At 38.2% G+C, this 27,180-nt stretch overlaps 1 protein-coding gene and 1 pseudogene across 9 annotated transcripts in view; one reads left to right on the plus strand and one right to left on the minus strand.

The window, feature by feature from the left end:
* The window catches only part of ZRANB3 (zinc finger RANBP2-type containing 3), a 382,105-nt gene that overhangs the window by 92,291 nt on the left and 262,634 nt on the right, over nt 1-27,180 (minus strand). For all 9 annotated transcript variants that reach the window (XM_077153669.1, XM_077153668.1, XM_077153667.1 and 6 more), the window contains 2 exons: nt 13,438-13,609; nt 12,186-12,320 (listed from right to left, as the gene is read on the minus strand). In XM_077153669.1, coding sequence (XP_077009784.1) covers nt 12,186-12,320; nt 13,438-13,609 — 307 coding nt within the window. The remainder of the gene's footprint in view (nt 1-12,185; nt 12,321-13,437; nt 13,610-27,180) is intronic.
* On the plus strand, nt 21,993-22,811 carry LOC143676275 (serine/arginine-rich splicing factor 5 pseudogene; annotated as a pseudogene).

Raw genomic sequence — 27,180 nt, forward strand, 5'->3', positions numbered from 1 at the left:
TCGTCTATTTCTTCTTGAGTCAGAGTTGGTTGTTCATGCCTTTCTAGGAACTTCTCCATTTCATCCACATTGCTGTATTTATTGGTGTAAAGTTGTTCATAGTATCCTGCTATTACCTCCTTAATTTCTGTGAGGTCAGTGGTTATGTCTCCTCTTCCATTTCCAATCTGATTTATTTGCATCCTCTCTCTTCTTCTTTATGTCAATCTTGCTAAGGGCCCATCAATCTTATTGATTTTCTTATAGAACCAACCTCTGGTCGTACTGATTTTCTCTATTGTTTTCATGTTCTCAATTTCATTTATTTCTGCTCTAATCTTTGTTATTTCTTTCCTTTTGCTTGCTTTGGGGTTAGTTTGCTGTTCTTTCTCCAGTTCTTCCAAGTGGACAGTTAATTCCTGCATTTTTGCCTTTTCTTCTTTTCTGATATAGGCATTTAGGGCAATAAATTTCCCTCTTAGCACTGCCTTTGCTGCGTCCCATAGGTTTCAATATGTTGTGTTTTCATTTTCATTCGCCTCGAGATATTTACTAATTTCTCCCTTGACCCACTCGTTTTTTAAGAGTGTGTTGTTGAGCCTCCACGTATTTGTGAATTTTCTGGCACTCCACCTATCATTGATTTCCAACTTCATTCCTTTACGATCCGAGAAAGTGTCATGTATGATTTCAATCTTTTTTAATTTGTTGAGACTTGCTTTGTGATCCAGCATATGGTCTATCTTTGAGAATGATCCATGAGCACTTGACAAAAAGGCGTATCCTGCTGTTGTGGGATGTAATGTCCTATAGATGTCTGTTAAGTCTAGCTCATTTATTGTAATATTCAAATTCTCTGTTTCTTTATTGATCCTCTGTCTAGATGTTCTGTCCATTGATGAGAGTGGTGAACTGAAGTCTCCAACCATTATGGTAGATGTGTCTATTTCCCTTTTCAGTAATTGCAGTGTATTCTTCACGTATTTTGGGGCATTCTGGTTCGGTGCGTAAATATTTATGATTGTTATGTTTTCTTGTTTAATTGTTCCTTTTATTCATAGATAGTATCCTTCTTTGTCTCTTTTAACTGTTTTACATTTGAAGTCTAATTTGTTGGATATTAGCATAGCTACTCCTGCTCTTTTCTGGTTGTTATTTGCATGAAATATTTTTTCCCAACCTTTCACTTTCAACCTATGCTTATCTTTGGATCTAAGATGTGTTTCTGTAGGCAGTATATAGAAGGATCCTGTTTTTTAATCCATTCTGCCAGTCTATGTCTTTTGATTGGGGAATTCAGTCCATCAACATTTAGTGTTATTACTGTTTGGGTAATACTTTCCTCAACCATTTTGCCTTTTGTATTATATATATCATATCTGATTTTCCTTCTTTCTACACTCTTCTCCATACCTTTCTCTTCTGTCTTTTTGTATCTGACTCTAGTGTTCCCTTTAGTATTTCTTGCAGAGCTGGTCTCTTGGTCACAAATTCTCTCAGTGACTTTTTGTCTGAAAATGTTTTGATTTCTCCCTCATTTTTGAAGGACAATTTTGCTGGATATAGGAGTCGTCGTTGGCAGTTTTTCTCTTTAGTAATTTAAATATATCATCCCACAGTCTTCTAGCTTCCATGGTTTCTGCTGAGAAATCTACACATAGTCTTATTGGGTTTCCCTTGTATGTGATGGATTATTTTTCTCTTGCTGCTTTCAAGATCTTCTCTTTCTCTTTGACCTCTGACATTCCAACTAGTAAGTATCTTGGAGAACGCCTATTTGGGTCTATTCTCTTTGGGGTGCACTGCACTTCTTGCATCTGTAATTTTAGGTCTTTCATAAGAGTTCGGAAATTTCAGTGATAATTTCTTCCATTAGTTTTTCTCATCCTTTTCCCTTCTCTTCTCCTTCTGGGACACCCACAACACGTATATTTGTGCGCTTCATATTATCATTCAATTCCCTGAGCCCCTGCTCAAATTTTTCCATTCTTTTCCCTATAGTTTTTGTTTCTTTTTCGATTTCACATGTTCCATCCTCCAGTTCACTAATTCTATCCTCTGTCTCTTTAAATCTACCATTGTGGGTTTCCATTGTTTTTTTCATCTCTTCTATTGTGTCTTTCAATCCCATAAGTGCTGTGATTTGTTTTTTAGACTTTCCATTTCTTCTATTTGTTGATCCCATACCTTCTCCATTTCCTCCCTCAATTTATTGATTTGGTTTTTGAAGAGGTTTTCCATTTATGTTCGTATATTCAGAATTAGTTGTCTCAGCTCCTGTATCTCATTTGAGCTATTGGTTTGTTCCTTTGACTGGGCCATTATCTTCAGTTTTCCTGGTGTGATTCGTTATTTTTGCTGGTGTGTGGGCATTTAATCAGATTTCCCTGAGTGTGGGACCCAGCAGATTCAAAGACTTTCCTCTGAAGTCTCTGGGCTCTGTTTTTCTTATCCTGCCCAGTATGTGGTGCTTGTCTTTCTGCACGTCCCACCAGCCAAAGATGTTGTGGGTCCTTTAACTTTGGAAGACTCTCACTGCTGGGTGTGTAATGGAGACAGAGGAAAGGTTGTAGGTTAGTTTTAATGGCTTCAAATTGTGAAGTCCTGGGATCTGAGTTCCTCGAGAGAGGGAATCCACCTGAGTTGTGTTTCACCCCTCCTGCGGGGAAGATTCAGGTGGTAGAGAGCCCTGAAAGCAGTCTGTTTCTGCGTTCGGGGCAGTTGTAACCTATGTAATCCCAGCGCTGAGCCCAGAGGCAACGAAGCCTCCGTAGAAACAGCCACAGAAGGCTCGGTTTCGCCCCCTTTACTCTTTTTCATTTAGCCCAATCAGCGACTTCCACCTTGATCAGTTTCGGCTGAGCTGAGGGCCTATTTTTAGTAGTCAGAAGTTGTTAATTAATGCCACTATTGGTGTTAGGTTGGGCTCAGTCTCTACTACTGTTGGAGACTCTTCCCTTTCCCTCCGGGTAGCCGCCTGTCGGGGAGGGGCGCCAGCTGCTGCAGCTTGGGGAACCACTGTTCGGATGCTCCCAGCCGGCCTGGGAAGCCAAGTGTGTGGAAGTGGCTGTGGTCGCCGGCCACTGCGGCTTGGGGGACCACTTTTCCGAGGCTCCCAGCCGGCCCGGGCAGTTGCGCGTGGGGGAGGGGCGCCAACCGCTGCGGCTTGGGGAACCGCCGATCCAAATCTCCCAGCCGGCCCGGGAAGCCACGTGTGTGGAAGGGGCTCCGGACGCTGGCCACCGTGGGTTGGGGGATCGCCACTCCGAGGCTCCCAGCTGGCCCAGGAAGCCGCGCGTGGGGAGGGGCACTGGCCACCGTGGCTTGGGGAACCCGATCCAGAGCTCCCAACCGGCCCGGGAAGAAGGGAGGGAGCTCCGGCTGCCAGCCGCCACGGCCCAGGGAAGTGCGCGCCTCTCGGGGACCTCACCGCAGTGGAGACTCTTAGCCGTTCCAGCCATTCCAGAATGTGGCACGCTGTTTGTGTGGTCTCTGTCATGGCTCTCGGAGCTGTTCTGTACTGTTTCTAGTTCTTTAGTAGTTGTTCTGGAGGAGGAACTAAGACCCGCGTGCCTTACTAAGCTGCCATCTTCTCCGGAAGTCTTCTTCATTGTGGTTTTGATGTGCATTTTTCTATTAGCTAATGACAATGAATATCTTTTCATGTACTTTTTAGCTATTTATATTTCCTCTTTGGAAAAAATGTCTACTCATATCTTTTGCACATTTTATAATTTAGTTGTGTGTCCTTTTATTGTTGAGCTGAAGGATTTCTTTGTGTATATATATATATATATATACTGGATATCAAAACCTTACCAGAAATGCAGAGGTAGCAATCTCTCCAAAAACAATAACCACGTACATTCCTCTACCCCAGAAGGTCAATACCCTTTCCAGTACAAAGAAGTTGAAATGGTCATTGCCCAGATATCCCTGAAGATTGAGAGAAAGATCAAATGAAAGGAAGAAGCTGTAATTGAGAAATTAGGATTTAATAAATGTTTGTGAGCTCTGATTTATTATATAGATATTCCTTTTTAGAATCCAGTGTTTAAGAATACACAAAAGGAAATACCTGAAGGTAAATTATAATCCAGGACCCCTGATCTCTGATAATGATTGTATAACTATATTGGAAAAAAAAAGTCAGTTGTCTGGGTTTATATGTTCTACTTCTGGGTATTTTGTTTTGTTCCACTGATATATACACTGTTCTGATTTGAAACTGCTGTACAGTACCCAAGAAAAGCAGTGTTCTTTAATCCTTATTCAATATTGGTGGGTAGGATCTTTTTGATTAAGTTGTTTCCCTGGAGGTATGACCCATCCAGTTGTGGGTGGGACCTTTTGAGTAGCTGGTTTCTATGGAGATGCTTCTCCAATTATTCAAGGTGGGTTGGTTACTGGAGCCCTTTAAGAGTGAACCATTTTGGAAAAAGCTTCAGTGCCCACACAGCCAGAGACATTCGAAGATGCAGAAAGAAAATACACCTGAGAAGCTGACTAAATAAGCTGGAAGAGAAAGTTAGAAGACTTTGTCATGTGCCTTCCTAGCTGAGAGAGAAACCCTGAACATCATCAGCCCTTTCTTGAGTCAAGGTATCTTTTTCTGGATGCCTTAGTTTGAACATTTTTATGGCCTTAGAACTGTAAACTTGCAACTTAATAAATTCCATTTTTAAAAGCCATTCCATTTCTGATATATTATATTTCTGGCAGCTTTAAGAAACTAAAACACTACACTGTCTTGTTATCCTACCTCTAATATAAGTCTTCAAATTGGGTACATCGCAATACTAGTGGTCAATAGGAAGTAGGCGTAAGGGGTATGGAATGTATGACAATTTCTTTTACCTTTGTTTTTCTTTTTCTGGAGTAATGCAAACATTTAAAAAATGATCATGGTGATGAATACACAACTATGTGATGATACTGTGAATCACTGATCGTATACTTTGGATGGACTATATGGTATTTGAAGATATCTCAATAAAAATACTTAAAAATTACAAAAACAGAAACAAAACCGTTGTCAGATACATAATTACCAAATATTCACTCCAATTAAGTTGGCTGCCTCTTCACACTTTTAACAAAGTCCTCTGAAGGGTTCAGTCTTGAGGAGTTTCCATTTATCTATTTTTCATTTTTTGCATGTGCTTTGGGTAAAGTCTAAGAAACCATTGCCCAATACAAGATTCTGAAGATGTCTCCCTATATTTCCTTCAAGGAGGTTTATAGTACTGGTTCCTATATTTAGGTCCTTGGCCCCTTGTGATTCAATAATTTATATGCACTTGAGAAAAATGTATATCCTACTGTTTTGGGGTAGAATGTTCTGCATTTGTCTATTAGGTCAAGTTCATTTACGATATTATACAAGTTCTCTGTTTCCTTATTGATCTTCTGGCAAGATTTTGTACCCATTGATGAGACTGGTGTATTGAAGTCTCCCTCTATTGTAAAGGTGTCTATTGCCCCCTTCAGTTTCCCAGCGTATGCCTCATGTATTTTGGGCTTCATGATTGGGTATATAAATATATATGATAGCTATTCTGATTGCTTATTTTATTAATATAGAGTCTCCTTCTTTGCCTCTTACAATAGCTTTCAACTTAAAGTCAATTTTATCTGCTATTAGTAGTTATCCCAGTTCTTTTTGATTGCTATTTCATGGAATATCATTTTCCAACCTTTCACTTTCAACCTATTTGTATCTTTAGGTCTAAGGTAGGAATTTTGTAAACAACATAGTTGGATCATGCTTTTTAATCCATTCTACTTATCTGCATCTTTTGACTAGAGAGTTTAATCCACTAACATTCAGTATCATTACTTTAAAGGCAATACTTAATCCAACAATTTTATCCTTTGGTTTTAATATATCATATCTGTTTTCTTTCTTTCTTTCTTTCTTTTTGCCTCTTTTTTCTTTTACACAACCCTCTCTTCTGTATGGTTGATCTTTGGTGATATGTATGACTAACTCCTTTCTTACTTCATTTTTGTATTTTTAAAAAATGTTTTCTTTGTGGTTATCCATGGTTTATATTACACAACCTACACCTATAACCTACTGTTTTGAAAAGATACCAACATAGCTTAATTTCAATAACATACACACTCTTTTCATCTATATCCCTCTGTTCCCACGCTTTCTGATGTTTTTGTCCCATTTTATAACTTTATATTTTGCAGTGCATTATCACAGAACATGTGTTTTTCTTATTCAATTGTATTCTGACTCTCAAGGAATTAAAGAGTAGAGTTGTACACTGAGTTTTGGGGTTTCGCATTTACCATCTTAGTTTTCCAAACTGATAATCTTATTTCTTCACACTGCTCCCAAGCAACTCTCTTCTGTTTTTTCCATTCAACCTGCAGATCTCCCTTTAGTAATTCTCATAGGACAGATCTTTTGTCAACAAAACTCTCATCTTTTCTGTTTATGTGTGAATATTTAAATTTTTCCTTATTTTTGAAGGATACTTTTAATGGATAAAGAATTTCAGGCTGGCGATTTTTCCCTTCCAGTACTTGAAATATATCATATCACTGCCTTCTTGCCTCCATGGTTTCTGATGAGAAATCAGAATTTAGACTTATCAATGATCCCCTGTAGCTAATGGATTGCTTTTCTCTTGCTGCTTTGAAAATTCTCTTTATCTTTGGCATTTGATTTTCTGATTAGTATGTGTCTTGGAGTAGGTCAATTGGGATTTACTCTGGAGAACATCACGCTTTCTCGACATGTATATTTGTGTCTTTCATAGAGGTGGGAAATTTTTAGCCACTATCTCCTCAAATATTCTTTCTGCCCCTCTTCCCTTCACTTCTCCTTCTGGGATACCCATGATGTTTATTTGTGTAGTTTATGCTGTCATTCAAATCAGTGAGACACTGATCAATATTTTCTTTAGTTCTTTATCTATTTCTTCTTCTGTCTGTATAACTTCAATTGTCCTGTCTTCTAGTTTACTGATTCTTTCTTCTACCTGTTCAAATATGTTATTGTCTGCCTCTAGCATATTTTAAATCTCCTACTATAATGCCTTTCACCCACACAATTTCTGTTATGCTTCTTTTTAAACTTTCAAATTCTTTATGCTTACACATTATCTTTTTAATATCCTTCATCTCCTTAAATTGATTATGTCATTTGCTTGGTTTTCTTTGACTCACAGTTGCAAATTCTTTATGTTTTCTGAAGTTTTCATTTGTTTCCTTAGCTGAGCCATATATTCCCATTTCTCAGTACAGCTTGTAATATTTTGCTGATAGGGATATGATTGTTTTGATGAGTCAAATTGGAAGGGCCATCTCTACCTCTTATCCAGGGTTTTGGTTTTGATAGGCTTTGTGTTAAGGTTCTTCTTTGATGCGTGGTTAAACTTCTTCTAGATCTTTGGAACAGCCCATGTTTAATTGATCCAAGTTTCTCAGCTCTTCATCTGATTCAGCCCTAGATGTGGGTACAATTTTTTAAGACTGCACTTTTTGTGCAATTATTTCACCTCTAGGAAAAAGCTTACTTCCCTCTGTTCCTTCTCCAGGAATCTTGATCTGTTCTGCTAGGTTTTGTGTAGAATTTTCTACGCTTCCATATTACCTAACAGTCCAATACTTAGGTAACTAAAGACAGCAGTTTTATTTCTAATACCCCTAACTGGGAATGCCCCAAATGTCCATTTACTCATGAAGGAACAAAAAATATTGTTACCTATCCATACAATGGAATACTATTCAGCAATACAAAGGAAAACACTGATGACATATGCAACAACCTTGATCAATCTCAAAGGTTTATGTTAAGTGAAAAAGCCAGATAAAATGTCACATGCTATATGATTCTATTTTCATGACATTCTGGAAAATAAGCTGACCCATTGATTGAAAGCTGACCCATGATTCCCAAGAACCAGAGATAGGTGGGAGAAAAATGACTGCAAAGGGGCTTAAGACAATTTGAGGGGGTGATGGAAATATTCTGTATCTAGACTGAAGTGGTACCTACCTGACTACACACATTTGTCAGGCCTCATGAAACTATACATTTTAAAAGAATAAATTGCATCGTGTGTATATTATACCTCAATAAGTGTCACTTAAAAGTATGTTAAGGGTGACTGAAAAGATTACATATAGGACAATATTTTCTCAAAATATTGAGAAAGTTATTAATGCCACTGAATTATAAACTTGTAAATGAGCGATCTTATAATGTGTATACATGTTCCAGCAATTAAAAAAATTAACAATACCCTTCTGCCCAATTTGTTTATAAAAACCTCAGAATCAGAAAGAGATGACATTCATTAGTATTTACAAGTTCTACCATGTTGGTTACAAAACCAAGCAACATATGATGAATTTACTTGATAGTCACATTGAGATTTAAAAGCTCAAACATTCTCAAATTTGCATGTTTAGACAAAGAGAATCTGAGCACATCTACCTCCTTATGGAACTAGAAACAAAAATATCAGTTGAAAATGGTTGATGTAAATAAAAAACATTATTTTAGCAAAAATACACTGAAATCATGGAAAAAGGTGGTAACAAAAATGGATAAATGTAATCCTTTAAAAGAGAAAATGTAAAGCATATATCCTTCCTCATAAGAATGTGCCCATATATTGGAAGAAATCAACAGCTGACAGAGTGGGGTTCATTATACCATTGTTTATTTTTACCATGTCAGAATTTTTCCATAATAAAGAGTTAAAAAGTTAATGCCAAAGATCTCTTGTGATATGTTTAAAAAAAGCTGCTTGACTAAAATATTAAAATGACGTACCTTGCACCAATAAAAATATATTTTGTGGAAAGATGATAGAATAGGATAGGTCGAGTTCACCCATGTTCCAAGGAACAGATAGAAAATGGACAGGAAGGCGACTAGGATGGCAATTCCAGGGTGTAGGTGACCTGGGAGGATCTTCTACACTACATAGGGAAGCTCTGGTTGCAAAAGCTGAAGAATTGAGATGCAGAGAACCATAGACAGTCCAGCTCGTACAAACAGCCTAGTACACCCATTTCCAAATGGAGGCTTGGAGCCCTCAGGAATGCATGGACAGGGAGACGGGGACTAGGAAATAAGCCAAGCTGCGTTCCTTGAACATACTACCTTCACGCACATTGCCCCCGCCCCACAACCTGCAATTCCCCCAACATCCCATGCACCTGAACCCCGTCATCTGCCCCCCTAACTCACTCCAAGTGCTCCCAACCTGAGCCCCCACCCTGAGTGCAAGCACATCTGCCTCAGCCCAAACCACCTCTCCCACACAAACACACTGCCCCGACCCACTCTTCTGGAGATCCATGCAGCTGTGCCCAGCCCCTCAACCTCCACCTTCCACACCCTGCAGGTGATTACCTGCATGTTCAGGCTGCGGCCGTTCACCTTCATACCTGGGCCACACCTGTCCCCAGCCTATAAAATCGCACAACACTGCCCCAACCCCCTTGAGTTTTGCGCACGTGTACACGAATGTAAGGACCTCCCAAATCCACACATGCATGCACCTAAGCCACACCACCCAGCTCTGGGCAAGTGCTGAACTGCACATCCAGGCCACATATGCTCCCAGCCAAAGCAGGCACAACCCTAGCTGGCTGCTCCTCAGCACTGCACATGTATATTCCAGGGCTCTGCCCCCCCATACCTGTGCACACCAGGCCCCTGCCCCACAGACCCATGAACACTCATAGCCACATTCTCCCTGCCAGGCACCCACACATCCATGCACCAATCTCTTGACTTCTGCCATCTCAAACCCCTGCTCCATACATGTGCACACTCCTGTCCCAACCCCAGCATACGCACCCTGCTCCCACACCTAGAAGTTGCTCACATGTGCATATGTGCTACATAACCGCCCCCCGCACATATGCATACCCCTGCCCAAACCCTCCCCCGCACCTGCACACCTGTGCCAGGGTCTCACTCACCCATCACGCACCCCTGACCCACATCTTGAAACTTCTGCAACCTGTGCCCTGCCCCTAAACACTCGCATGCCCGTATTCTGCGCCTCCTAAACCCTTCTAGCTGCGCAAGGACACACCTGCACCCTGCCCTCCCTGTGCCCTGACCTCTGTGCCACCTATTCCACACCGATACCCATGAACCCCATGTTCAACATGCCCACCCACATCCTGCCTGTAGTACCCCCAACTCATGCCTATACCTACGTTACAACCCATCAATGCACTGTTGTGCCCTGCATCCTGCTCCACATCCATCCCATAAATTCAAAGCTTAAATCTACTGAAGGAAATCAACTCCCAAAGTAATCCTATCAAGGTATTTATATGCCTCAAAGGCAACAGATCACTAAGCATATCATGATGTAGGCAGATATTGCCCAGCCTAATGACCAAATTGAAACATCGGAGGAGACACAGACTTTGGAACAACTAATCAACGATGCTTACATAACTATACTAAATAAAATCAATGGGGTGGTTAGTGACATAAAGCAGATTAAAAAGACACTACAAAAGCATAAAGAGGAATTTGAAAGAATAAATAGAAAAATAGCAGATATCACAGAGATTAAAGATGCATCAGATTAAATAAAAAATAAATTAGACAAAATAGCAGGTTTGAAGAGGCAGAAGGAAGAATAAATGAACTAGAGGGCAGGGAAATTGATTTCAAACATACAAAAGAGCAAATGGCAAAAAAGATGGAAAAATTTGAACTGGATCTGAGGGAAAAGATAGCTAAAACAAAGCACACAAATATAAGAATCATCGGAGTCCCAGAAGGAAAAGAGTAAAGGGCTAGGAATATTAGTTGAGGATATAATGGGGAATAATTTCCCAACCTTTATAAAGGACATAAATAAGTCCAATGAACTCCAATTAGAATAAATCCAAATAGGCTTCAACCAAAACACATACTAATCAGTCTGTCAAATGTTGAACAGAAGCAGAAAATTCTGAAAGCAGCAAGAGAAAAATAATCTATCATAGACAAGAGAAACCACATAAGACTGAGTTCAGACTACTCAACTGGCAGTATGGAGGCGAGAAGGTAGTGGTATGATATATTCAAGATTCTGAAAGAAAAAGACTTCCAGCCAAGAATTCTGTACCCAGCCAAACTGTCCTTCAATCTAAGGGAGAGATTAAAATTTTCACAAACAAATGCTGAAAGAATTTGTGAACAAGAGACAAGCCCTATAAGAAATACTAAAGGGAGTTCTGCTGCCTGGAATTAAAAGACAGGAGTAGGAGTCTGGAGGAAGTTCACAGAATTGAAGACTACCAGTAAGAGTAACTTAAAGGATAAAAAGAGAAAGAGGGAAAAGAATATACAGATCCGACAAATAAAATCCAAAGGATAGGGCGGGCCACAGTGGCTCAGCAGGCAGAACTCTCGCCTTCCATGCCAGAGGACCTGGGTTCGATTCCCAGTGCCCGCCCATGTTAAAAAAAAAAAAAAAATCCAAAGGATAAGATTCTGGGTTCAAGAAACGTCTTTACAGTAATAACTTTGAATGTTAACAGACTAAACCCACCAATTAAAAGATAAACATTGGCAGAATGGATTAAAAAATATAATCTAGCTATATGCTGCTTATAAGAGATGCATCTTAACACATAAGGATACAAATAGACTGAAAGTGAAAGGATGGAAAAAGATGTTCCATGCAAGCTATAACCAAAAGAAAGCAGGAGTAGCTACACTAATATCAGACAAGATAGACTTTAAATGTAAAGATATCATAATATACAAAGAAGGACATTATATATTAATAAAAGGGACAATTCACCAAGAAGAAATAACAATCATAAATGTTTATGCTCCCAATCAAGGAGCTTCAAAGTACACGAGATAAAACACTGGCAAAACTGAAGGAAGCAAAAGATGTCTCAACAATAATAGTAGAAGATTTCAATACACCACTCTCCTCTATAGATAAAACAATCAGACAGATGATCAGCAAGGAAATAGAGCAAATGAATATGACTGCTGAATCATTATACTGATATTTCTTTTGGTCTCCACTGTCTTTGGAGCAGCTAGACGAAAAAAAAAGAAAAACATTGGAACTGTAACCCATATTAAACTTAATCTGTTGTATAATTACTTGTCAAAATGTACTTGGAAATTTATTGCTTTTTTGTATATATTTTTCACAATAAAAAGAACCTTAAAATATATATGATGGCCCAACAATGAGTACCTTGGCAAAAGCAGTTTGTTTAAACATGCGAGTAATCAACCCTACGACTTGTAAAGAATAGCTACTGGTCTCAGTGGCACCGGAATTAGTAGTTCTCATTAATTTCTCCCACTCTTCAAAACTGGTATTCAGTTCCTATGCGGGAGAAAATAAGTTTAGAAACAAAGTAAAGGACAGAACAATTAAGCCAATAATGAATCATGTACTACTATTTTTTTTTCCATTTAGAAAGATATGAAGAGAAAAGAAAGGAAAGATGCCAAAATGCTCATTTAAAAATGTCAATACAGAGATAAATCAGGCACATATACAGGACCATTAGAGAACTCAGTGACAATCTGAGAGTAAAAACAAAGTCCCTTTTGTTAACAACATAAATCAATCTCTTAAGGAGAAACATTTTAAAAGTAAATAAAATAATTAAATTGCATAAAAAAGGATAGTGAAAATGTATATAGCAACAAAGTATTTTTATAATAACAAATGATACATATAAATAAACATTAAGACTTAGGAGATACCAATTTTTTTAATGTAATATAATCATATGTTGACTCAATTTTCCTTTTTTTAAAATGCTAAATACCACTAAAGAAAATCAGATCCTTATTTCAGAACTAATATATTACTCAATATTTATGAAATGTTAAACTTTCAAGACAGAACAATTCAAAACTCTTTATTGGCAAAGCCATATTCAGATTTGAAGAACCACAGAGAATATTTATAAATTATACTTCTGAAAGAAACTGAAGGTAAAGATTATGTAAAGTATACTTTTAGATTTCTCACATAATGAATTTCAAATCGTACTACATAATCACACAGCTTTATGATTTCTAGAATAGGGCTGCATCCAAATTATTCAGAAGACAGATATTAATTTTTTCTTTAAAAAATTCCTAGAGCAAGAAACACAACTTCTTTTATTAATTTTTGGGTCATGCAACCTACATCTTTGAATTCTTAATACTAAATCTAAATGTCCTTTGTTGTAACTAATGTATTTTTTTCCTGTATTCAGCAGAAATATTTTTTAATCACTAATACAGACAGTATTCTTTCACTTACTTGATGATTACAATAAAATTCATGTTGCTCCCTTCCTAAAATGACATGAAGCAAATTCACAAGTTCTGTATTAATTAAAACTATTTAAAATGAATACTTTTCCTTCTGTGAAATATGCATAATCTTTTATAGCACAATTTAAAATGATCTTCAACATGACTTTAAATTAAACGATTCTCACCTTTGCTGCTGCTGAAGGAAGATCAAATGGAATACGTTGTCTGATTTTAGGAGGCAGTTGGGTTAAAACTTCATTCTTTAATCTTCTAATCATTATATCACTTAACAGCTTATGAAGCTCATTTAGATTTGATGCTCCTCTACAATCCCACTGAGATCTCTTACCAAAATATCTGTAAATATGAAGAAAAAACATGTAGTAAAGCAGAATGATGGTGTAAAAAGACAATTTATCTGGTATGTACTTTCTTTTAATGAAAAGAAGCCATAATATGGCTTTTACTATTATTTCTGAAAGCAAATTAGTTTCAAAAACCTCGGCCAGAAAAATAATAGTGAATAAAATTATATACTACTCTCAACTGCAGAAAATTTTAGTGACTGAATTAATCCAAGACTGGGATTTACCGATGCCTCTGAATTAGCTCAGTGTTTGTAAATGGAGGTGTCACTGACATTTTGGGTGGATGATCTCACATAGTAGCAGACCTAGGCCACAGGCCATAACTGCCAATAAATGAGCCAATCATTATAACAACCCCAAACATTGCCAACAATTTCCAGTATGCACTAAGGTTATATTATTCCCAATTGAAGTATTAAGCACGGTAGAGTGAATACAGGCTGTATCTCCTCTTTCAAAACTAATGAATTGACAGTAAAGGCATTTTTTAAAAAAAGAAACTCAAAGGCATCATGCCAAAACCAAATGTTAACAAGAGAAGGACATAGTGAAGGGGTCTGGATTTTTTGCAAAGGAAAAGGAAATGTCTTCATATAAATTATGATGGTGAAGGCATGTCTATTTACTTAGGCTGGATTATAAGATGTGTGAATAAAATTATTTAAAAATGAACAGAGAGAAACAAGTGCTAGAGAAAATGTGGAGAAAGAGATGTACCTATTCACTGCTGGGAGAGAAGCTGAGAGGTGTAGCCCTTCTGGAGGGCACTATGGTGGTACCAAAGGAGGTTAGGTGTGGGACTGCCATGTGATCTTGCAACCCCATTGCTTGGTATATACTTGGAATAACTGCACAATGGTGTTTATGGCGGCAGCATTCATGATTTGCAATGGATGGAGATGGCCTAAGGGTACAATGATGGAGGAATGGAAGGGGTAACTGGTGCTTACATACAACAGATTACTGAGTCGCTGCAAGAAGAAATGAAGCTATAAGGCACGTAACTAGGTAATTGAACCTTAAAGAAAGTATACTGAATGGAATGCCAGAAACAAAAAGACAAATATCAGCATGCCTCACTCAAATGACTAACTATAGTATACAAACTCAGAGAATTTAAGTTGAGAGCATGGGTTATCAGGTTGGGGGCCTATTGTAAAGGGTCCTAAACTATAAGCTCTTATAATAGTCACATATATTCAGGAGTTGTAACTGATACTTCTAAATTCTGAGAAACTGAGCTGTTTGTATATAACCTGGTCATTCTCTAAAACATTATTTATATGACACCTGAGACTCAGAGCTCTGAAGCTATGAAAGTCAGCATGACCCCATGAAGCAACTGTTTTCAAAGCTCAAAAAGTGATTAGATTTCGATTGGAAATAGGAGTGAAGCCGATCTGGATAGGACTAGGGTAAAGCAGAAGGATGGCATGGCCCACATTTTCAAACTTCAACCTCTGTGTGAGACTAAAGGGAGTGATGTTTATTTGGTGCAAAATTTATATTTTGGGTAGTGTATTACCTAACTTAATTAGTAATTTACTTGAACACCATAATTACATGAAGTCTTGAATATAGTATTAAGATCTTTCAGTTTGTACAGGTTAGTGTGATGTCCCATGTGCAGTCATATACTTAGGTACATTTTGACCTCATGGTTAAAAAAAAAAATCCAATGCAAAGAACTACTAATAATGGGAAGATGAGGTTTTTGGGTTGTGAAATGTTTATCACCAAAGTGGATTCTGAAGTATACCCTCCAATAACATAATACATTCTGCAGGTATGCAGCACACTAGCTAACCATCTCTTACCATATCGTTTCATGTTTACACAGACATAACCCAGGGGTCTTCAAACAGGACATCGGCCTCATTAGCCTCCTGTAGAATACCAACAGGAGCACTATGTAAGTGCAGACTTATTCTGAAATCCTGAGCTATCCTATAATCAGGCCTATGATAAACAATAAAACTGCTTCACTCTTCCAGAAGGAGCATTCATAGGAGCAGCTGTTATAGTCAGTTACTTCCTAGGTGCTTAACCACTGGCTGATTGCAAGTCATATGCCTGATAGGAGCTAATGTTTGGAGAACAACTTTTCATTTCCTTTCTCTTTCAGCTAGAACTCAGACACACAGTTGTGGCAATGGTTCTAAGGAATGTTGGCAATGGCCTCCATGCACACATATCATCAAACAGTGGACCCAAGGTTTGAGGAGCAAAGGGGAAATGATAAGGAGAGGAAGGGCTGAAAGAGGTGCCACCTGTAAAATGCCCAGTTTCTTCATTAAATTTGATGAAAATTACATTCTTTTTTATCCTGTGGTAGATTTTTAGAAAAAAATTACCTACAACTGGCTTAGAAACATTTTGTTGGTGTGGTCTGAACTGAGGGTCACAGGCCTGGGAAGAACTGGGTATCCAATCGAGAAGTGTTAAAGCAGTAGACTCAGTAGGGAATGGTAACTGACTGGATATCAGCTGTAAGCTATGCGTAGCATATGACTCCTACGTTTTAGCTTGTGAGATCAAACCTTAATCAACCAAGATTGAATATACTGGGTGAAGAACAGGTTTTAGTGGGGAAAAGTAAGTACAGTTTTGAATATATTGAATTTTATGTGCTACCGCACATGGATACACAAAAGAACCTCAGTAAAAAGCAGGTATTACAGGCGTGGAATTCAGGAGAGTTGAGCAGGCTGGCAATACAGATACCACATTAGTTTTAAAGCTGAACCCAAAAAGGTGGATGCAACTGGTCAAACATAGCAGGAATAATGAGAAGGAAAGATGGCCATTTTGTTTCAGCTACACCATAAATAATTTCTTTTGTCTACTGTACAAAATTTTTTGCAAATCATGTGGCTCGTTTAAACAGTTTAATGAATTGGTATAATACCACTGTAACTCATGAATTCTAAAGCATGCTGAGGTTAAAGACAGTAAAAGATGGTTTCACAAAACAGCTTTTGAAATAAAAAATTTTAATTAATATGCCTAACATTCAGTAAAGAAATATTACAGGGAAGATGGCAGAATAGGATAGGCTGAGTGTACCCCTACTCTGTGGAACAAGAGAAAGGGCAGAGAAAAAAAGACCGGGACTGCAGTTCCAGGGTACAGGTGACCAGAGAAGGTCTTCTACATTATATAGGGGGGTTCTGGATGAAAAAGTGGAGAAACTGAATGGGGATAACATGGTTAGTGAGCTCAGGCATGACCCCCATCAAAAGCCAATGGCAATGTGCAGGGAAGGATATGTCTTAAGGAGCGGACCATCCCTCTCCAGCCTACTCCTGCAGCTAGCTTGGGAGACCTTCTCAGACTGCGCCACAGCTGGGAGCTCCTGTGGGGAACCTGGAAGTGTACCCAGCAGTGAGTCATAACCAGCTGCCCTTCAGGTGTCATGAACAGCTGCCCTGCCACATGCCGGGACAAGCCTCCTGCCATCCCCTGAGAAAGTCATCAGGCAGTTCCGGGTTGGCTGTTGGCAAGGGCAGCTGAAATATTCAGTTCCACAGGCCAAAGTCCTCTGAAGCAGGAGCCTGGGGGCCACCTGACCCATCAGGCCCATAAGTGGAGACTCTGCTGAGGTGTGCCTGCTCACCCTCAGCCCTGGGGTTGGAGGCTTGTGCACCCAGATCTAGAGTGATATTAGGCCTCCATCTTGTTTAGATGGCAGCTTCTGTCAGGAAGAGGAGGGCCTGAGGGCAAGAGGTGGCACAAGAGTGCCATCTATTGGGAAGCCTCAAGTAGAATTGCAGCTCCTCCATTAGATCTGGGCCTTGGCTTGGTGGAGAATAATGGACAAAGCTAAGCAAATAGAAAACTTTAGACAAGTGAAGGAAACCAACTTACAAAACAATCTTATTAAGATATTTAAGAGCAACTCACAAAGCATGTGAAGATTCAGGCAGATACGCCCCAGCCAAACAACCAAATTAAAACAATGGAGGAGACACGGAATCTGGAACAATGCATCAAGGATGTTTGTAAGCACATAAAGAATACCAAGAAGATACTGGAATAACATAAAGAAGAATTAGGAAGTATTACTAGGAAAACAGAAGCTCTCAGACAGATAAAAGATACTGTATGACAAATTAAAAATACAAAAGAAATACACAACAGCAGATCTGAAGAGGCAGAAGAAAGAATATGTGAATTGTGATAGAACAATTGAACTCACGTGCAGAAACAAACACATGGCAAGAAAGGTGGAAAAAATGGAACAGAATTTCAGGGAAACCACTGCCAACACAAAGAGCACAAATATAAAAAACATCAGAGTCTCAGAAGGAGAAGAGAAGAGAAAACGGTTAAAAAGGTTACTTGAAGAGATAATGGAGGAAAACTTTTCAACTGTTACAAGAGGTATAGACATGCAAATCAGAGGAGCCCAATGAACCCCAAATAGAATAAATCCAAACAGGCCTTCTCCAAGGCACATACTAATCAGATTATAAAATGGTGAAGAGAAGCATAAAGTTCAGAAAGCGGTACGAGAGAAGCAATTCAGTACATGCAAGGAAACCATATAAGACTGAATTTGGACTACTTGACAGGCATCATGGACACGAAAAGACAGTGGTATAGTATATTTAAGGTTCTGAAAGAAAAAGACTTCCAGTCAAGAATTCTACATCAAGCCAAGTGTCCTTCAAACTTGAGGGAGAGATTAAAATCTCAGAAAAACAAAGGCTAAGAGAATTTGTCAACGAGTGGCAGGCTCTATAAGATATCCTAAAGGGAGTTCTGTCAGCTGAACAAAGAGACAGGACAGGGAAGTCTGGAGGCGGGCACACAATTGAAAAATATTAGTATGGGTAACATAAAGGATAAAAAGAGGGAAAAAAAACATAGATTTGACGAATAAAAAATAAGGATAAAATGGTAGACTCAAGAACTGCTCTTACAGTAATAACTTTGAATGTTAATAGAATAAATTCACAAAATAAAAGATACAGATTGGCAAAATGGATTTAAAAACATGATCCATGTACATGCTTCTTACAAAAGACTCATCTTAGAACCAAGAATACAAACAGACTGGAAGTAAAAGGAGGAAAAAAGATCTATGCAAGCTGTAACCCAAAGAAAGCAGGAATAGCTATACTAATATCAGAGAAAAAAGACTTAAATGTAGACATCATAAGAGACAAAGAAGGACACTACATATTAATAAGAGACAATTCACCAAGAAGAAACAACAATCATAAATTCTACGCTTTCAATCAAAGAGCTCTGAAGTATATGAGGCAAACAAATGTTGGCAAAACTGAAAGGAGCAACACATGTTTTAACAGTAATGGGGGATTTCAATACACCACTCTCCTCTAAACATAAACCAGACAGAGAATCAACAAGGAAATAGACAATTTAAATAATGTGAAAAAATAATCAAACTTAATAGACATATATAGGTCATTAAACCCGAAAACACCAAGATACATATTTCTCTTTAGTGCTCATGGAACATTCTCCAGGATAAATCATAAGCTGGGTCACAAAAATGGCTTTACAAATTGAATAATATTGAAATTACTCAAAGCACCGTTTCTGACCAAAATAGGATGAAACTGGAAATTAATAACCATCAAAGAAGCATAACTTTCACAAACACATGGAGATTAAACAACCCACTCTTAAATTATCAGTATCTCAAAGAAGAAATTAATAGAGAAACTGGTAAATATATGAAGACGAATGAAAATGAGAATGCAACATATCAGAACTCATGGAATGTGACAAAGGCAGTGCTGAGAGAAAAATTTATAGCCCTACATGCCTATATTAAAAAATATAGAATGTTGATGAACTGTGGACTTTGGGCCCTATACATGATGATCGAAGAATGCAGGTAGCTAACAGATGCACTGACGGAGAAGTAGACAGGTGAATGATGGTGTATACTTATGAACGAAGGTTGTGTGTGGCTACAAAAAGGAACAAAGTTGTGAGGTATGCAATTATGTGAATGAACATGTGGGACATTTGGTGGGACAAAATAAACCAGAAACAAAAGAACAAGAATGGTATAATCACCTTTAGAAAATGCTTATAAGAAAACAGGGGCCTAAACGGTAAGCTTTTAGAGCAGACAGTAAGTCTGGAGTGGTAATTATTATTTCTGGATTTTGAGAGGTTGTTTTATATACATAACCTGATATTTAGAGATAAGAACAAAGCTAAACAGGTTGGGGTTAAAGTAGTAATTCAGAACACAGGGGTAAGGAAGACAGTGTCTATATTTTAGAACCACATATACTCTTTGAGACCAATGGAAGAAAAGTTTATTTGGTCTAGAACTGAAATTTTCTGTAGTACATAATCTAATTCAACCTATCTGCACAGATCATGTGAACAACTGAAACACAGGGAGTCCAGAGTAGGAAAGAGGTCCTTTAATCTGTATGGATTATTGTAATGCCTGGACACATCCTACAGTATATGAAGCAGATAATCAAAATGTATTGGCAAAGTCCCCTAAGGGATGGGGGAAAGAATATGGAACTATTAAACCTTAGCAGCAGGGAATTCCCTGATATGGTGCCATGCCCTCAATCATGAGGCTTACTCTTACAAAGCTTATGTAGGTAGCAGAGAAGCTTAGACTACCTGTTGGCATGCCTAGGAGTTATTTCTGGAGGACCTCTGTTGTTGCTCAGAAGTGGTCTCAGTCTCTTTAAGCCCAACTCTGCAGGTGAAATCATTGCTTTCCCCCCTATGTAGGAGATGACATCCAGAGGTAAATGTCTGCCTGGCGACATGGGAGATGACTCCGAGGGATGTGTGATCCTGGCACTGTGGGATCAACAACACTTCCCTCCTGACCAAAAGGGGAAAAAGAAGTTTAATTAATAAACTATCAGTGGCAGAGAGAGTTCAATAGAGTAGAGAGGCTACTCTGGAAGTTGCTCTTATGCAAGCTTCAGTTAGACCTTGCTACCTATCATAACCTGCCAACCCCTAACCAGGACCATTCCAGCCAATCCTAAAGAACACCTAGGGCATATATAAGATTCCACAAGGGTTCCATGCACTAGAGTAACTTTTCAGAAACCTACAACCTCCAAGTGGGTCACTGGTCCAGATAAATCCTGAAACCTAGCCCAGCCTCTCCAAAACATCAGATAGTTTCATCTGCCTATCCCATATTAGTGACAAACTCTTCCACTATAAAACTTAGAACTGCTATAGCCCAAACAACCCTAAAGAGAGGGATGGGAAAATAAAAGGTGATGGAGTTATACAGAGAAGACAGAACTTAATAAATGAATATGAATGCTTAATCATTAAATTGGTATCCTTTTAGTCGCCAGTATTTTAGAGCAGCTAGAAGTAAAAACCTATAATTGTGGAATTGTAACCCATGTCAAACTCTGAAATACTTTGTACAACTAACTGCGGTGCTGTGCTTTGAAATTTATAGTTTTTTTGTATATATGTTATTTTTCGCACAAAAAAAGAAGGAAAAAAAGTCGAATGTGACAATAAAAAAAAATTAAGCTCTCTAGCCTTCTACATTATGGAGCAGCTAGAAGGAAGAATCTGAGAGGATTGTGCCGTAGCCCATGACAAACTCTGGGATCTATCAACTACATGTTGAAGAGTGCTTTCAAAACTATTGCTTTTTTATTTCTTTGCTTTGTATATATGTTCTATTATACAATAAAAAAAGTTTTTAAAAAATCAGAACAAGCAAAAATCAGGGATTTAACTGCTCACCTAGAAGAACTAGAGAAAGAACAGCAATCTAACCCAAAGCAAACAGGATAAAGAAATAATAAGGATTAAGCAGAAATGAACTGGAGCACAAAAAAAAAAATCAACAAAATCAAAAGTTGTTTCTTTGAGAAAATCAATAAAATCAATCGACCCCTTGTTCTGCTGACAAAGAATAAAAGAGATAAGACGCAAATAAATCAGAAATGGGGGTGCAGGAAGGGGGTTCTACCATGGATCCTGAAGAAATTTAAAACATTATAGGAGGATATTATGAACAAATATTCACCAATAAACTAGACAACCTAGATGAAATGGACAAATTGTTACTAGAAACACAGGATCAACTTACACTGACTTGGGAAGAAATAGAAAATCTCAACTAATCAATCACAAAGAAATTCAATCAGTCATCAAAAACCTTCCTACAAACTTGGGGTATTTATGTGATACCTGAGACTCAGAGCTCTGAAACTAAGAAAGTCAGCAGTACCACATACAGGAACTGTTTAAAAAGTTGAAAAAGTGGTCAGTTGCGGGGAGACGTAGCCAAGTTAAGTCCTCGTCTGTGAGAAGACAGGCAACTCTGCCACAGACTACAGACAACTCTGGGTCTCAGCTGCCAAAGATGTTGTTCGGTAGGTAGTATTAGCAGGACATCATGAGTGGCTGTCAAGTATTCATCGGGAGGCTAAATCCAGCAGCCAGAGAGAAAGACGTGGAAAGATTCTTAAAGGGGTATGGACGAATACAAGATACTGATCTGAAAAGAGGCTTTGGTTTTGTGGAATTTGAGGATCCACAGGATGCAGATGATGCTCTTTATGAACTTGATGGAAAAGAACTCAGCAGTGAAAGAGTACTATTGAACATGCTAGGGCTTGATCTCAAGGTAGAAGAGGATGCTACACTCTGATCGTTTTAGTAGTCGCAGACCTCAAAATGATAGACGAAATGCTCCACCTGCAAGAACAGAAAATCTACTTATAGTTGAGAATTTATCTTCAAGAGTCAGCTGGTAGGATCTCAAAGATATTATGAGACAAGCTAGTGAAGTAACCTTTGCAGATGTACATCGACCTAAATTAAATGAAGGGGTAGTTGAGTGTGCCTCTTAACAGTGACTTAAAGAATGCTACTGAAAAACTTTCTGGAAAGGAAATAAATGGGGAAAAAATCAAATTAATTGAAGGTAGCAAAAGGCACAGGTCAAGAAGTAGGTCCCAGTCCTGGACCAGGGTTCCTCTAGGTCTCAGAGCTGATCTTGTTCTTATAGTCGCAAGTCTTACAACCAGTCAAGGAGCCAGAGCCTGAGCAACGCCCATTCTGTCAGTAGGTCTCCTGTGCCCGAGAAGAGCCAGAAACATGGTTCTTCAAGTAAATCTAAGTCTCCAGCATCTGATCGCCAGAGGAACCAGTCCAGGTCATGGTCCAGATCAGATGAGAGTGGCAGTTAAACCGTAAATAACTTGCCCTGGGGACCTTTATTAAAAAACAAAACAAATTCCCAAACTACATCTGCTAAAAATTCTGGTATGTGCTTTTCTATGGGGGTGGGATTTGGAGGGGGCTTGGGTTGGATTGGCTATCTTTGTAGATGTGGACCATCAAAGGGTTGTTAAAAACTAATTGTATTAAATGTCTTTTGATAAGCCTTCTGCTCACATTTTCATGAATGTCTGAGGTATATAGTTTGTGTATAATGATAGAGCTCTTTGATAACTAAAGCAAATTTAATTTTTTTGTACTAGAAAAACTTGAACATGTTAGTTTCTGGTTATTCAAATATGTTAATTCAGAATTAGTGTAATGCCTCAAACTAATTAATGGCTTTAGACACTTAAAAGGGCTCTCAATTTGCTTGTATATAAAGGCTTAATTTGAGTTTTCCTTGTTGGGGTTAGGTGTCCTCCCAGCTACCCTTTAACAGTACAACTGCCCATCAAAAACAACACATTAAAGCAACTGTTCATTATTGATAATGAAATATTATAAAACTGCAAAAAAAGGTTGAAAAAGTGATCAGACATCGAGTAGAGATATGAATAAAGCTGATCTGGATAGAACTAACGTATATCAGAAAACTAGATAAAGGATGATATCATCCATATCTTAAAACTTTAACTTCTATGTGACACTAAAGGGAGAGATGTTTATTTGGTACAAAATTTATATTTCGGGCACTGTATTTCCCAATTTAACTTATATGGTCAGTTTAGTTCAACATCATAAGTACATGGAATCTTGAATAGAGTAATGAGATTTTGTTGGTTTGTCCAGGTTAGTGTGATGCCCCAATGAATCTCAGAGTGATTTTTACAGTGAATAAAGAAGTATTTGCAAAGTCCCCTTGGGGGAATGGGGAGTGTCATGGTTAGGGACAGGTGTCAACTTGGCCAAGTTATGGTACCTGTTCATCTGATTGGGCAAGCGCTGGCCTGTCTGTTGCAATGAGGACATTTCATAGGATTAGGTCATGATCACGTCAGCTACATCCACAGCTGATTCCATTTGTAATCAGCCAAAGGGGAGTGTCTCTGCAATTAGTGATGCTAAATCCAATCATGGGATGCCTTTTAAGGAGGACTCAGAGGAGACAGGTTGCATTCCTGCTTTGGCTGGTGAGCCTCTCCTGTGGAGTTCATCCAGGCCATCCATTGGAGTCATCGGCTTCGCAGCCTGCCCTATGGATTTTGGACTCTGCGTTTCTACGGTCACATGAGACACTTTCATAAATTTTATATTTGCAAGTGTTCCCTGTTGATTCTGTTTCTCTAGAGAACCCTAACTAATACAGGGAGAAAGGAGGAGATATTTTGATTTGGAGAATTTCTGATATTCTGGCAAGCAGTGGGGACAACCAAATCCATAGACTTAGCCCTCAATCTTGGGGGTCACCCCTATGAAACTTATTCCTACAAAGGATAGGCTAAGCCTACTTAAAATTAGGCCTGATAGTCACCCCCAGAGAACCTCTCTGTTGCTCAGATGTGGCCTCTCTCTAAGCTGACATGGCAAGTGAACTCACAGCCATCTTTCCCTATGTGGGACATGACTCCCAGGGGGTATAAATGTCCCTGGTAATGTGGGACAAAAATCCTGGAATGAGCTCAATTTTTCACTGAGAAAACCTTCTTGACCAAAAGGGGAAAGAGAGAAATGAGAAAAAATAAAGCATCAGTGGCTGAGAGATTTTAAACAGAGTCAAAAGTTATCCTGGAGGTTATTCTTATATAGATACCCCTTTTTAGTTTATGGTGTATTGGAGTGGCTAGAGGGAAGTACCTGAAGCTATAGAGCTGTGTTCCAGTAGCCTTGTTTTTTGAAGATGATTGCATAATGATATAGCTTTTACAATGTGACTGTGTGATTGTGAAAACCTTGTATCTATGCTCCTTTTATCTAGGCTGTGGACAGATGAGTTTAAAAATGGATAAAAAAATAAACAAATAATAGGGGGAACAAAGGTTAAAAAATAAACTGAGTAGACTGAAATACTAGTGGTCAATGAGAGGGAGAGGTAAGGGGTATGGTATGTATGACTTTTTTCTTTTTTCTTTTTTTTGCTACAGTGATGCAAATGTTCAAAAAATGATCATGGTGATGAATACACAATTATCTGATGATATTATGCACCACTGATTGTATACAGGTATGAAATAGTTTTATGTTAAGAATGTTTGTAAGCTAAGTTTTATAAATAAAATAAAACAACCTTCCTGCCAAGAAAAGCCCAGGACTAGATGGGTTCAAACATTCCAAAAACAACTAACACCAGTCCTACTCAAATTCTTCCCAAAAATTCAGGAAAAATGAATGCTACACAATACATTTTATGTAGCAAACATCACTCTAATACAAAAACCACAAAAAGATTCAACAAGAACAGAAAACTATAGGTCAATCTCCTTAATGAACATAGCAAAAACTCAACAAAACACTAGCAAATCAAATCCAATGACATATTAAAAGATTTATACATCACAACCAAGTGGGGTTTATATCAGGAATACAAGCATGGTTCAAGAAAAGAAAATCAATCAATGTAATATAGCACATTAACAAATCAAAAGGAAACAATCACATGATCCTCTCAATTGGTGTAGAAAAAGCTTTTGACAAAATTGAGCATCCTTTTCTGATAAGAACACTTCAAAGGTCAGAATCAAGGGAAATATCCTCAATACCATGAAGGGCATATACGAAAAGCCCATAGCCAGTATCATATTTAACATTGAGAGACTGAAAGCCTTCCCAATAAGATCAGGAACAAGACAAGGATGACCAATGTCACCACCATTATTCAACATTGAACTAGAAGTTCAAGTTAGAGCAATGAGGCAGGAGAATGGAATAAAAGGTAACCAAATAGGAAAGGAAGAAGTAAAACTTTCATTATTTTGAGAGGACATGATATTATACTTGGAAAATGCTGGGAAAACTACAACATATCTTCTTCAGACAATAAATAAATTTTAGCAAACTGGCAGGATACAAAATTTGATGTACAAAAATCAGTAATGTTTCTATACACAAGTAATGACCTACTGAGGAGACAATTAAGGAAAAAATTCCATTCAAAACAGGAAGTAAAAGAGTCAAATGTCTAGGAATAAACTTTACCAGGTATTCTAGTTTGTTAGCTGCCAGAATGCAGAATATCAGAAACAGAATGGCTTTTAAAAAGGGGAGTTTAATAAGTTGCTACTTTACAGTTCTAAAACCAAGAAAATGTTCCAATTAAAACAAGTCTATAGAAATGTCCAATCAAAGGCATCCATCCAGGGAACGATATTGGTTCAAGAAGGCCGATGAAGTTCAGGGCTTCTCTCTCAAGTGAGAAGGCACATGCTGAACACAGTCAGGGCTTCTTTCTCAGCTGAAAGGGCACATGGCAAACATGGCATCATCTGCTAGCTTTCTGGTTTCATGAAGCTCCCCAGGAGGTATTTTCCTTCTTTATCTCTAAAGGTTGCTGGCTCGTGGACTCTCTGCTTCGTGGTGCTGCAGCATTCTCTGCTCTCTCCGAATCTCTTATTCTCCAAAATGTTTCCTCTTTTATAGGACTCCAGTAAACCAATCAAGACCCACCCAAATGGGTGGAAACACATCTCTACCTAATCCAGTTTAACAACCACTCTTGATTAAATCACATCTCCAGGGAGATGATCTAATTACAGTTTCAAACATACAGTGCTGAATAGGGATTAGAAGAAGTGGCTGCCTTTACAAAATGGGATTAGGATTAAAACATGGCTTTTCTAGGGTTCATACATCATTTCAAAACAGCACACCAGGGATTTAAAGAGCTGTACACAGAAAACTACAAAACACGGCTGAAAGAAATCAAAGATCTAAATAACTGGAAATAAATCCTATGCTCATGGATAGTATGGTTGAATGTTGTTAAAATGTCAATTCTACTCAAATAGATCTACAGAGTCAATGAAATACCAATCAAAATTCCAACACCCTAATTTGAAGACTTGGAAAAGTTACTTATCAAATGCACTTGGAAGACTAAGAGACCTCGAATAGCTAAAAATATCCGAAAAAATCAAGAGTGAAGTGGTAGGATTTATACTTTCTGACTTTAAAGCCATAATGGTCAAAACAGTGGAGTACTAGCACAAAGACATAAGTATTGACCAATGAAATCGAATTAAGAGTCCAAAGATAGACCATAAAATCTATGGTCAATTGATAACTGACAAGGCCCCCAAATTCACTGAACTGAGACAGAATTGGGCATGTGGTTCAAGAAATACTTTTTCCCATCTAAGTAGGCTATCTTCTTGTTTTCAATTCTTCTGTTATTGCCTACTT

The sequence above is a fragment of the Tamandua tetradactyla genome, chromosome 3, assembly GCF_023851605.1.
Source record: "Tamandua tetradactyla isolate mTamTet1 chromosome 3, mTamTet1.pri, whole genome shotgun sequence".
Lineage (NCBI taxonomy): Eukaryota > Metazoa > Chordata > Mammalia > Pilosa > Myrmecophagidae > Tamandua > Tamandua tetradactyla.